This window comes from Hemitrygon akajei, unplaced genomic scaffold, assembly GCF_048418815.1.
Source record: "Hemitrygon akajei unplaced genomic scaffold, sHemAka1.3 Scf000136, whole genome shotgun sequence".
Classification (NCBI taxonomy): Eukaryota; Metazoa; Chordata; class Chondrichthyes; order Myliobatiformes; family Dasyatidae; genus Hemitrygon; species Hemitrygon akajei.
This window is the reverse complement of record NW_027332022.1, coordinates 95,079-107,902: the sequence shown is the minus strand read 5'-3', so window position 1 is coordinate 107,902 and position 12,824 is coordinate 95,079. Positions and strand designations below refer to the sequence as shown.

Genomic DNA, 12,824 nt, shown 5'->3' with positions numbered 1-12,824 from the left:
AATATACAGGGCTCAGCATATTCACTGCACCATGATCAACTTTTTCATTCCTGACTTTGTCTGAGGCCTGAACAACATCTGTCTCCACAACCTCTCCACTACCATTCAGGCTCCCATTCCCCCTGCAACTTTAGTTTAACCCTCCTTACCCCCACCTCCCACCATGCAGATCTATCACACCTCTGGCTTTCCTCTCCCAGATCAATAAAAAGGAGGTGCATACCAGGTACAGGCAGATAGGAACAAATGGGGTACTTATGAAAGACAGGAAATTCAAATGAGCACTTATGAAAGAAATAAAAGAAGGCATGAATTTGCCCCAGCAGACAAGGTGAATGAGAATCCTCAGCGATTCTGCAGATATGTTAAGAGCGAAAAGATAGCAATGGAAAAAAAAATTAATCCTCTGCAAGATCAGAATGGTAATCCATATGAGGAGACAAAATAGATGTGGGAGATTTTTTTTGCATCCGTATTTACTCAAGAGATGAACACAGAGTCTATAGAAGTGAGGCAAAGCCACATCAACTTCATGGACCCTGTACAGATTACTGAGGTGGAGGTGTTCGCTGTCTTTCGGCAAGTAAGTGTGGATCAATCCCCAGGGCCTGATAAGTTGTTCCCCAGGATCCTGCGGAGGACAAGTGCAGAAATTGTCAGGGCACAAGCATAGATATTTAAATAATCGTAAGTGACAGGTGATGTACTGGAGGATTGGAGGACAGCCGATGTTGTTCTGCTGTTCAAGAAAGGCTGTAAAAATAAACTGAGAAATTGTACATTGGTGAGCTTGACATCACTAGTAGGAAAGTTCTTGGAACGTTATTATGTGCAGGAACCGGATATATAAGTATTTGGATAGATGTGGACTGATTAAGTATAGACAGCATGGCTTTGTGCATGGTAGGTCATATCTAACTAGTCTTACAGACTCTCTCGAGGAAGTTATCAGGGAAGTGGATGAAGGCAAGGCAGTGGATGTTGTCTACATGGACTTTAGCAAGGCACTTGACAAAGTCTCATATGGGAGGTTGGTCAAGAAGGTTCAGTCACTCAGCGTTCAAGATGAGATAGCAAATCGGATGAGACACTGTCTTTGGGAGAAGCCAGAGTGTGGTAGCAGATGGTTGCCTCTCTGACTGGAGGCCTCTGACTAGTGGTTGCACAGGGATCAGCGCTGGATCAGTTGTTGTTTGTCATCTATATCAGTAATCTGGATGATAGTGTGGTTAACAGGATCTGCAAATTTGTGGATGACACCAAGACTGGTGGTGTAGTGGACAGTGAGGAAGATTATCATGGCTTGCAGTGCGATCTGCACCAGCTGGGAAAATGGTTTGAGAAATGGAAAATGGAATTTAATGGAGACACATGTGAGGTGTTGCACTTTGGTCTGACCTACCAAGGGAGGTCTTTCACAGTGACTGGTCGGGCACGGAGGAGTGTTGTAGAAGAAAGGGTCCTGGGAATACAAGCCCTTAATTCACTGAAAGTGGTATTACAGTTAGATAGTGATGGAAAAAAAGATTTTAGCCCATTGGCCTTCATGAACCAAAGTACTGACAATAGATGGATTTTATGTTCACTTGCAGAAGACATTGGTGAGGCCTAATTTGGAGTATTGTGTGCAGTTTTGGTCACCTGCCTACAGGAAAGATGTAAAAGAGGTTCAGAGAGTTCAGAGAAAATTCAGAAGGATGTTCCCAGGTCTGGAGGACTTGGGTTTTAATGAAAGATTGAACAGATCAGGACTTTATTTGTTGGAATGTAGAAGATTGATGGGAGATTTGATTTTGATAGAGCGGCATAGATAGTGTAAATGCAAGCTGGCTTTCTCCACTGAGATGGGGTGGAACTACAACCAGAGGCCATGGGTTAAGGGTGAAAGGTGAAACGTTAAGGGGAACATGAGGGGAAACTTCTTCACACAGACAGTCATCTGGGTGTGGAATGAGCAGCCAGCACAAGTGGCGCATGCGAGCTCGATTTCAACATTTAAGAGGTTCGTGTAGGTACCTGGATGGTAAGGGTATGGGAGTGGGCAATTTAAGTAGTTCGGCATAAACTAGATGGCCCAAAGGGCCTGTTTCAGTGTTTTAATTTTCTATGACTGTGACAAGAACGTGAAATAATACAAACATTCTCTCTAAGTCCTTTTATCAGACGTGTGGACCAACAATTCATCTCAGCAGGAATTTTTTATCTGGCATTAAAACTGTGGCACTTTAAGTTAATAATACATAAAAGAACATCCCAGTTGCACGTCAAGAAAAACAATTTATGTGATACTGTTTCAGTTACTGTGGGGCCAGGCACCCATGCAGCTCAGCAGGAACAGGGAATAATACCAATGGAGAGAGACAAACTGAGCGAGGGTACAAATTGGAGATAGCAGAAATGTCCCATTCGTATGGAGACAGGAAGAGCATCAGAGAATTGATGGTCATTCCACATACCAGCACTCTGCCCAGTCAGGAGATAATATATCTCTGTCCAGCTTGGGTTGAACCTCACTGTAATGGTGTGATACCAGATCAAACCTTGGCAAATCATGTAATCTCATCTGAAATGCCCTAAACCCATTGATGGTTTTTGTAAATCCTTTTACAGGTTAAAACCGAGAAGGAATTTGTCTCCAGGAAGCTTAAACACGACACGCCAGTTTTATTGTCTCTGTCTAGATATTCAAGAAGTGGAGCAAGGGATTCAATCGACCATCCTTCCTGCTCAGACTGTGGGGAGTGATTCACTCGGTCATCTCAACTGAAGGTACATCAGCAAGTTCACGCTAGGCAAGGCCATTCACCTGTTCTGTGTGTGAGAAAGGATTCACTCAGTTTTCCCTCCTGGGGGCACCAGTCAGTTCACACCACACTGGACAGAGGCTGGTCATCTGCTGTATTACTGGGAAAGGATTCACTCAGTCATCTGACCTAATGGCTCACCAGCGAATTCACACCAGGGAGCAGCCGTTCACTTGCTCAGAATGTGGGAAGAGATTCACTGTGTCATCCCACCTAAAGAGTCATCAGCGAGTTCACACTGGGGAGAAGCCGTTCACCTGTTCAGAATGTGGGAAGGGATTCACTGTGTCATCCCACCTACAGAGTCATCAGCGAGTTCACACTGGGGAGAAGCCATTCACCTGCTCAGAATGTGGGAAGGGATTCACTGTGTCATCCCACCTACAGAGACATCAGCGAGTTCACACTGGGGAGAAGCTGTTCACCTGCTCAGAATGTGGGAAGGGATTCACTCAGTCAGCCCACTTGCAGAGACATCAGCGAGTTCACACTGGGGAGAAGCCATTCACCTGCTCAGAATGTGGGAGGAGTTTCGCTGATTCAACCAGCCTACAGAAACACCAGCGAGTTCACACTGGGGAGAAGCCATTCGGCTGCTCAGAATGTGGGAAGAGATTCACTGAGTCGTCCCAACTACAGAGACACCAGCGAGTTCACACTGGGGAGAGGCCGTTCACCTGCTCAGAATGTGGGAAGAGATTCACTCATTCATCCACCCTGCAGGTACATCAGCGAGTTCACACTGGGGAAGAGCCATTCACCTGCTCAGTCTGTGGGAAGGGATTTACTCAGTCATCCCACCTACAGAGTCACCAGCGAGTTCATACTGGGGAGAGGCCGTTCACTTGCTCAGCCTGTGGGAAGAGCTTCACTCACTTATCCAACCTACAGAGACATCAGCGAGTTCACACTGGGGAGAAGCCGTTCACCTGCTCAGTCTGTGGGAAGAGATTCAGTCAATCAACCAACCTACAGAATCATCAGCGAGTTCACACTGGGGAGAGGCCCTTCACCTGCTCAGAATGTGGGAAGGGATTCACTCAGTCAGCCCACCTGCAGATTCATCAAAGAATTCACACTGGGGAGAAGCCGTTCACCTGCTCAGTCTGTGGGAAGGGATTCACTGATTCATCCACCCAACAGAAACATCAGCAAGTTCACACTGGGGAGAAGCCATTCACCTGCTCAGTCTGTGGGAAGAGATTCACTCGGTCATTCAACCTACAGAATCATCAGCGAGTTCACACTGGGGAGAAGCCGTTCACCTGCTCAGAATGTGGGAAGAGATTCACTCGGTTATCCCACCTACAGAGTCATCAGCGAGTTCACACTGGGGAGAAGCCATTCACCTGCTCAGTCTGTGGGAAGGGATTCACTCAGTCGCCCCAACTACTGGCTCACCAGTCAGTTCACAATGGGGAGTGGCCATAGTTATGATTCCCTAAGTTTCATTTGCTATGGACTGTCATTTTAAGAGAGAGAGAGATTAAGAAGGTGAATCAGTCTGACTTGCAGCTTGTTTACATCGCTCACAGCTTGTATAGTTTTAACCAAGGACACAGACACTCAGAGACAGACGGAGATGAAGGAGGCAAAATGGAAGGATTGAACCAAGTGAACTAGTGGCCAAGGGTCACTGTTTGGAACTTACCTATGCCCACAAGGGTGGATTATTTATCGATTCACCGTACATCGAATGTGCGGTTGTCACATCGTTTGATCCATAGGAATGGATCTGATTTTGGGTATCCTGTGAAGACCACTGATTTGTTAACCCTTGCCTGGATGTGGTGTGGTAATTCTTTTGAAGACGAATCCCCTTGTGACAAGTCACTTTCGGTGATAAATCGTATGTGGGTTTGGAAAGACAACAAATAAAATCTACAGTGACTGTACTCTCGTTTTACCACCATGGAACCTGTGGAATCCGACATAATTGCCTTCTCTCAACATTTACCCTGGATTATAAATATCTCTCTCATCACCTATTCCGTGATTGAACTGAACTTTCATACTTTGCCATCTCAATACTCCAAGTCTTGTTTCCCCCGAGCTCAATAGTTTGGGAGTTTTATTTACACACATACATACAGATAACACTGTTAACTTTTATCTTACTTAAGTTACTAAATTACTAGTAGGTTCTAATAAAGATAGTTTTAACATCAAAAACAGACTCCAGGTATAGTCTATTGCTGCTGGTTCGTTTGTAAAACGTTGTGATTCGTAACAAAATTGGGGCCTGTGTCCTGGATATGAACAGATTTTGGGGCATATTGATTAATTATCAATTTCATCCCTTTTGATTTATTTGTGTGCGGAAAATCAGCAACAATGGATGCTGATAGATGTCTGGAATAACCAACCTCTGAGGCATTAGAGGACGCCAGAAGGATTGAGTTGTTGAGCTTTGCTAGAAGGTTAAAACTTGCTAAGGTGAAATTGACAATGAGGAGGGCACAGTTGCAGAGCCTAATAGCTGAACATTATGAATTTGATGGTGTGTTTAAAGTGGAGGAGTTGGAGGTTTTTCCTGAAAGTAAACCTAGTGAGCTTGAGCAGTACAAGTGAGAAAAATTAAAGCTGGAGGCTGCAGAAAGGGAGAGGCAGTTTGAGGCTCGAGAAGCAGAAAAACAGAGAAGAGGCAGAAAATTAGAGGGAGGAAACAGAAAGACAGAAGCTGTTCGAGCTGGAGAAGATAGAGGTTGCAGCAAAAGAGTCTAGCGTTAGTCTCTGGTGATAAATTTGAGGCCAGTTGGGTAGTTAAATTGGTCCCTCCATTTGATGACGCAGAGGTTGATAAATACTTTCAGCATTTTGAGAAGGTTGCTCAGAGTTTAAAGTGGCCAGAAGAGGGTTGGCCTATTCTCTTACAAAGTGTAATTTAAGGGGAAGGCTCAGCAAGCCTATTCTGCTTTGAAACTTGATGAAGCAGCTGATTATGACATAGTGAAACAGGCTGTGCTCAAAGCTTACGAATTTGCACCAGAATCATACAGGCAAAAGTTTAGAAATCTGAGGAAATCTGTGAACCAGACTTATAAGGAATTTGCTTCTGAGAAGTTTGTGTGTTTTGACCACTGGTGCACATGTAAAAATGTGACTGATGATTTTAACAGCTTGAAAGAATTGGTTTTAATTGAAGAATTGAAAAGGTGCATCCCTGATGACATAAAGACGTATTTGGGGGAAGATGTTAGTTTGTTGTTAGGGAATGACCTGGCAGATGGTAAAGTTGTTCCTGCAGTGCAGTTAACAACTATGCCAACCACTGACAACCCACAGATGGATTTTAACATTTATCCTTCCTGCGCAGTAACGTGAAGTATGGCTAAAAAGTCTGCCGACGCAGACGAGTTTATAGCAGAACAGAACCGAGACCCCGAGATTGAAGCTTTAAAAGAAACAGCTCTCTCAGATGATGAGATTAAGAAAGTGCCACTAGGGTATTATCTCAAGGATGGTGTGTTAATGCGGAAGTGGAGGCCACCTGCTATACCAGTGAGTGAGGAATGGGCAATTGTTCACCAAGTTGTAGTTCGTAAAGTTTATAGGGCTGAAAGTTTAACTTTCTGCCCTCAGGTGGCCATTTTGGAGTGAATAAAACTGTAAACAGGATTATGAAATAGTTCTACTGGCCTAATCTGAGGAAAGATGTTGTGAGCTTTTGCAGAACCTGTCACACTTGTCAAGTTGTGGGTAAACCTAATCAGGTCACCCCAGTGCCCCACTGTGGTCTATACCTGCATTCGGTGAACCCTTTTCAAAATTTATGGTGGATTGTGTTGACCCATTGCCAAAGACTAAAGCTGGCCATCAGTATTTGCTAACTATTATGTGTACTGCATCCAGATTCCCAGAGGCAATACTTCTCAGAAATATTAAAGCTAAAACTGTGGCGAAGCTCTTGCCAAGTTTTTTACCTTTTCTGGTTTGCCTAAAGAAATCCAGTCTGAACACGGAAGTAATTTTACATCTGGATTATTCCAGCAGGTAGTTTAAGAACTGGGAGCTAAACAAATTACATCGTCTGCATACCAACCGGAATCACAACGGGCTTTAGAAAAAATTCATTCTACCCTCAAAACAATGATTATGACATTAAAATGTTGAAAATGGAAAAGACTGGGATGAAGGAATACATTTACTTTTGTTCGCAGTAAGAGAGTCGGTACAAAATCACTGGGCTTTACTCCATTTGAACTTGTATTTGGTCACAGAGTGAGTTGACCTTTGCCCTTGTTAATGGAACAGTGGATTGATGAGGATGTACATGTTAACTTGATAGACTATGTTTTGAAGTTCAAAAATAAACTACACCAAGCCTGTAGTCTAGCGAGACAAACTTAAAGATTTCTCTAAACAAAATGAAGTGTTGGTTTGATAAGCGGGCTTGCAAAAGAAAATACCAGGTGGGGGATAAGGTGCTTGTCTTATTTCCAATGTTGACGAATCCATTTCAGGCGAAATTCAACAGACCGTATGAAATAGTCTCTCAAATTAATTATGTGAATTATAGTATTGAAACACCCGACTGATGTAAACTAACACAGGTTGTACAGATAAATATGATAAAGCCTTATTTTGACAAGCAGGCACCGTCTGTGAGTGTTGTTGTCAAAACATATGAATCTGGTAACCCTGAGAATGAAACAATTGACTCGTCTGAGACTTTTCACAAGCCAAACGTGGTCCCAGTTAGGCTAATGAACTCGGTTGTTCTAGAAAACATTGATAACGGGTTGGCTCATCTGCAGCCAAAGCAACAACAACAGCTGAAGGAATTAATTCTGAAGTTTAAAGATTTATTTCTCGATGTTCCCAAGGAAACCACGGTCGCAGTACATGACGTAGATATTGGTCAAGCAAAACTGATTAAACACCCATATCGCATGAATGTAGAAAATTTAAATTGGCTGAGCAATTGTTGTAAGTGGGGAAACAGATTCGGTAGGTCTCAAAGGCAAGGACTTTGGACACACAGTCTTGGTAGAAAAGTATTTTATTTACAGAAGGCAAACGTGGGAAAATGGCAACTGAAGCAACATGCACACAATTTACAGCAGTCGGGGGAAAATCGGATCGGCAATAAAACACACACGGACAATTACTATCGAACGTGGGAAAATCGCCTGTGAAGAAAGTACACACGCACACACCCACACAACCAATGCGATATGCGCCACACCTTGACCGAGTGCAGGCTCGGCTTTGTGCTATTCGGGACACTAATCGACGCTCCCAACCCTACTCAATGCACAGCTCACCAACAAGTTTTCCAGCGCCATTCCACGGTTCTCAGCCTGGAGTGAAGCAGGGTGGTCCCTCGGAGATGGCAAAGGGAAAGGGTCCAGCACACGTGGCACCCTTTATAGTGCAGCAGGGCTGGAGGGTCCCGCCCCGGTAATTCCCAGGGGGGCTAATGGCTCGGTACCAGCAGAGTTAAGCCGATTACAAAGGCCAATTGCTCGAGGCCAAGTACAAGGCTAATTAAAGGGGCCAATGTTGGGGTGTGCATTGATCGGCGAGGAGGGGTCAAACCTTGATTGACAGGTGTCGTGCCTTCCGACCAGGAAGTGAGCAGTGGTGTCACGTGACAGTCACGACCCCGTCCAATAAAATCCATAACTCGGATCCACGCCACTCGCCAAACATTACATGTAACACAGTGAGAAGGAAAGTGATATATCTTAATGGAAGTTTTACACTCAACTATTTCTAAGGTTAACGCTGTATGTGACTGTACAGGCCTGAAAAAAGGCGGACGTGCTCTGAGTAGTTTGGCAAGCACAACATAATATACACACAGCGATGATACCGAGAATGAATGCAATCGACCAGTGGGTGACAGTTGCCCAGGGACCCAAACGGCCACCAGTTTCCCCATGAGGTGTCGTGCAGGAGAAGCTGGTCCCTCGATGTTTGAATTTTAGCCACCGAGTCCCGAATGTGAGCAGCCAAGTGGGTGATGTTGATCCACACGTCCGGGGTAAACGTGCAGTACCCCTTACCAATGATTGCACAGGTACCACCATCAGCCGCCAGTAGGTAATCCGGGGCTTGTCGATTTTGCAGGGTGACCATCCTGGCGGCCGCCAGCTCTGCCGCCGTCGGGTGAGGGCATCTTCGGTGTGTTGCAGTGTCACTGCCGTCTCGTTGGCCAGCGTCCCGAGTACACTGGTCATCTGGATCACCTCACGGGGCAATTGGGCCGTGCCGTATCTGGGAGAGGCTATCATCCAGAACCTCTCCACCTCTGTGATGGCCCACTTGTCCCGGTGGCCGCTGTGTGTCTGGTGCTCCCCCAGATCGTTCAGGGGGTGGATGAAGGGCAGCACATATGGCACATAAAGCAACAGCCGGACCAGCTCGCGGGGAGACACGGGTAGGCGCGCTGGCCGCAAACCCAGCGGGTCCCGTTCAAAGTCCAGGGAGTCCCCAGCTTAGCGGCACCATCGGCAGTGGTCACTGGAGTGCCCGGATGTTAAAACCACTATCTTTATTAGTATCTACTGATAATATAACAACTTAACCAAGATAAACAAAAGTTAACAGTGTTATGTGTAGGTGTGTGTAAATGTAACTCCCAAACTATTGAGCTCGGTGGAACAAGGCTTAGAGTCTTGAGATGGGAAAGCATGGAAGTTCAGTTCATCCACGGAGTAAATGATGGGAGAGAGATATTGTAATCCAGGATGAAAGTTAGAGAGAAGGCAATTACGCCGAATTCCACGGGTTCCACGGTGGTAATTAATAAACATCAGTGGTGGAAGATCCTCCGTCGAGCCGTTCCAAATCCACACACGAATGACCACCAGAGTGATCTGTCACAGGGATGCCGTCTTCAAGGGGTTACCACATCACACACCCAGGCAAGGGGTAACTTCGAGTCGCCCCACAGGACATTCCCAAATCCACTCCTTTGGATTATACGGAGTGACAGCCACACATCCGATGTGCACCGGATCGATGATCACCCCACCCTTGTGGGTGTAGCAGAGTTCCAAATTCCCAGCTTCGACAAGCTGGAACTGCTACCTTTTCCAGGTTTCTCTCTCTCTCTCTCTCTCTCTCTCTCTCTCTCTCTCTCTCTCTCTCTCTCTCTCTCTCTCTCTCTCTCTCTCTCTCTCTCTCTCTCTCTCCCCCCCCCCCCCCACTCCTGACCGTGACTGTCTGTGTCCTTGTTTTAAAGGTAAACAAGCTGCGTGTCGGTCAGTGAACAACATCATAGTCCTGCCTCACTGAAGCGCTCTGTTAAAGTGACAGTCCACAGTGAACGAAACCTGCGGGTTCGTAACAGTGTATTGATGGGCGAGGAGGGGTCAAACCTTGATTAGCAGTTGACGTGGCTTCCGACTGGGTAGTGGGCAGTGCGGTCACGTGACAGTCACGACCCTCTCCGATACACTAGGTCCAGCAAAGCTCGCTCAAACCGCTCTATCTCAGAGCCCCGCCTCTTTGTCGACCTACTAGTGTACTCCCGACATAAAAACAGTTACCCATCTTTTCCTCCAGGCGACCTAGAACGCTCGGAACGAGACGCGGAGCCGGCTGTCCTTCAGCAGCTGGTTCTTACAGCGCCAGTGCCGGAACCGGAGAAGAAGAATACCATTAACTCCTAGTGGAGTCATCGGGCGCCGTCATGACAAGCTTTATGCGCTGATCTTTTCGTTTCTATAGCATTCTGCAGTTTTATTTTTACGAGGTCAAGTTAAGCGTGCAAAGGATCCGTTGGATTCGAAATCGGGCCCCTTCGCTCCGGAGTCTGGCGCTGATGCCACGACTCCACCAGCCGGCCCCACCTCAGAGTGCAGAGGGGAAATTCCATCCACACAAGGTGATGGTTCCAGGACGACATTTGCCGCGGAGTTAAAGCCGACTAACTCCTTTAACTTCTTTGCCGATGCTCTGTCGCGCTGGAGGCTGCAGAGGTTCCCCACCTCGAAGATACATTTGAAGTCCCCCCACCCCCAGGATCCAGGGAGCTCAGTAGAGTGGACAGCAGACGGAATAGGGAGTAGGCGCATCTACATCACCTCGCCCCTCAGGGCATACACGTTGATGAAATGCAGAGGTTCACCATCCGGGCGCACAGCCAGATGGAGCAGGCGGCCGGGCTCGACATCCTGAGCTTTTACCATTTCCGGCTGGAAGGTCGAGGCCAACAGGATCGCCACCCCGCTGGAGTTGGAGCTGAGGTGGCTCATGTAGACCCCTCCCTGTCACTCCAGGAACCAAGAGACTCGACCCCCGGGGTGTTATGGGTTCCCTACAGGAAAATTCCACCGTATATCTCCGATCCCAAAGGACTGAGAGATTCTTTTATCTGCGGAGAGAACCCCTGCTACCATTAAAATTTAGTCTCCTCCAACCCCTCATTGCAGACAGATCCCACCATCTTCCTCCTCATGTGTTCTAATAGGTGGCTGCACTTGTAACCCACACTGCGCAGCGGGTACCCTCCCTCATACCTTCCCGCTCCTCCGTCGCATCAGTCTTATCCACAGTTACGACAATGGAGGGGTAATTCCCAGGAACTCCATGCGGACCATTAGTTGATGGGGTCGGCATGCAGAGTATATCACCCTCCCCAGGAGACAGGTATGAAGGGGACCCCAGCAGCTCTGGTCCAAGGGATTCACCGGCAGCCTGATGCTGACAGTGAGGAGAGCTTGGTCTCCTCTCCGCTCATAACTGTTTAATACACTTGCCTCCAGGGAGGCGCTTACTGCTAAGTCCTGGGTGGAGGGCTCCAGCTCTGTCTTTCTGCACAATCACCTACCACAGGACTGGTGGCTACATCCTGGGGATTCAGGGTTAGAACCAATCTTTACCCGGATTCCCATACCTTCCTGGGGCTCCCCCGCCTCTTCATTCCCTGCCCTTTTGGGGAAACATTCCCGTCTCCTCTTCAAGCCGGAGGAGCACACAGGTGCGGGATTCACCGATGGAGCATTACTCTCCGCTTCCATCACCCCGTCCAACTGTGCACTTCCCGGAGCCTCCTGCTCCACTTCAGGGCAAATGGGTGTGAGCTCTGCTCTCTCGGGGGCCGACTTCTTAGGGTGTTTGGACTTCTCCTTCGCTTTCTTTCTCCACACAGCTCCAGCCCCACCCTCGCCTGGACCCTCCCTGCACGTAACCTCAAGATCTCCCGCCTGAACGACAGGGGCGGGCGCAGGGACTGAAACAGACGTAGGAATAGGGACAGGGGTAGGGGCAGGGACAGGGTAGAAGAAGGGCCAGGTGCAGAGGTAGCTGGGGCACTGGTACCCGAAGTGGACTCCCTAGGGTTTTCGGGTGTTAGGACAGTCCCTCCCGAAAGTGCCCCACCTCCCCGCACGCATGGCACCGTGGGCGCTTAGAGCTCCAATACACCTGATAGTCTACCCCCTCGTGCCGGACAGTAAATCGGCCCTCAACGTCGTCCTCCTTTTCCAGCTGCATGAATACATGACGGTCGGAAAGAGATTACGGTACGGAGGGGTGCGTCCTCATAAATTTGTAACTGATGGCAGTTATTTCTGACCTTACTTGCCCGAAGCGTGCTAGTGTGGGAAGCAGGTCCTTGTTGGGGATGAAAGGCTTAACGTGACCGAAGACGATGCGTTGTGTGGGAGCTGTCACCAGCTCCATCTGTAAAAAGATGTTTTCCCACGTGATCCCCCTACTGAGGGCCCGATGCACCAACTCATCATTCCTCAGGTAAAACACTGCCTTCCCGAACTCTTTCTCAGTGGCCAAAACATCATTTCTCCCCAACAAGTCCTCCATAGCCTCCGCGCACTTTTCCAGGGTAGTTCCAGGACGCAAAATACATTGCACCCCGTGTTCCACTTCCACCGACCGAAACAGGGCGTTGTCCGAGGCTGGAGAGGCAGCCGCCTTTACATAACCTCCCCGAAGGCCTGCGACTCCCTGGAGACCGGTCCGGCATGTTGCTTCTGTGTCCGAATCGAGAATGATACGGTGGTGGTGCTGCTTATAAAGTCCTGGAGCGAGTTGAGTGACTGGCCGGAA

The 12,824-nt window shown here is 47.7% G+C and overlaps 2 protein-coding genes across 2 annotated transcripts in view; one reads left to right on the top strand and one right to left on the bottom strand.

The window, feature by feature from the left end:
• The first annotated feature begins 532 nt into the window (after nucleotides 1-532).
• Nucleotides 533-4,889, top strand: LOC140723790 (uncharacterized). The gene is made up of 2 exons (XM_073038324.1): nucleotides 533-583; nucleotides 2,823-4,889. The coding sequence occupies exons 1-2, from the start codon at nucleotides 533-535 to the stop codon at nucleotides 4,233-4,235; spliced, it is 1,464 nt and encodes a 487-aa protein (XP_072894425.1). The 3' UTR covers nucleotides 4,236-4,889.
• Nucleotides 4,890-7,609: 2,720 nt separating this feature from the next.
• Nucleotides 7,610-12,824, bottom strand: part of LOC140723789 (uncharacterized) — a 65,647-nt gene continuing 60,432 nt past the window's right edge. The window contains exons 13-16 of the mRNA XM_073038323.1: nucleotides 12,339-12,471; nucleotides 11,653-11,962; nucleotides 8,816-9,246; nucleotides 7,610-7,675 (exon numbers count right to left, since the gene is read on the bottom strand). Of these exons, the coding sequence (XP_072894424.1) occupies nucleotides 7,610-7,675; nucleotides 8,816-9,246; nucleotides 11,653-11,962; nucleotides 12,339-12,471 (940 nt within the window). The remainder of the gene's footprint in view (nucleotides 7,676-8,815; nucleotides 9,247-11,652; nucleotides 11,963-12,338; nucleotides 12,472-12,824) is intronic.

Bases quoted from the DNA above. Each gene is read 5' to 3' on its own strand.
- LOC140723790 (XM_073038324.1), top strand. From the start codon at position 533: ATGGACCCTGTACAGATTACTGAGGTGGAGGTGTTCGCTGTCTTTCGG. The intron at 584-2,822 runs GTAAGTGTGGAT...TCTGTGTGTGAG, and splicing joins TGTTCGCTGTCTTTCGGCAA to AAAGGATTCACTCAGTTTTC.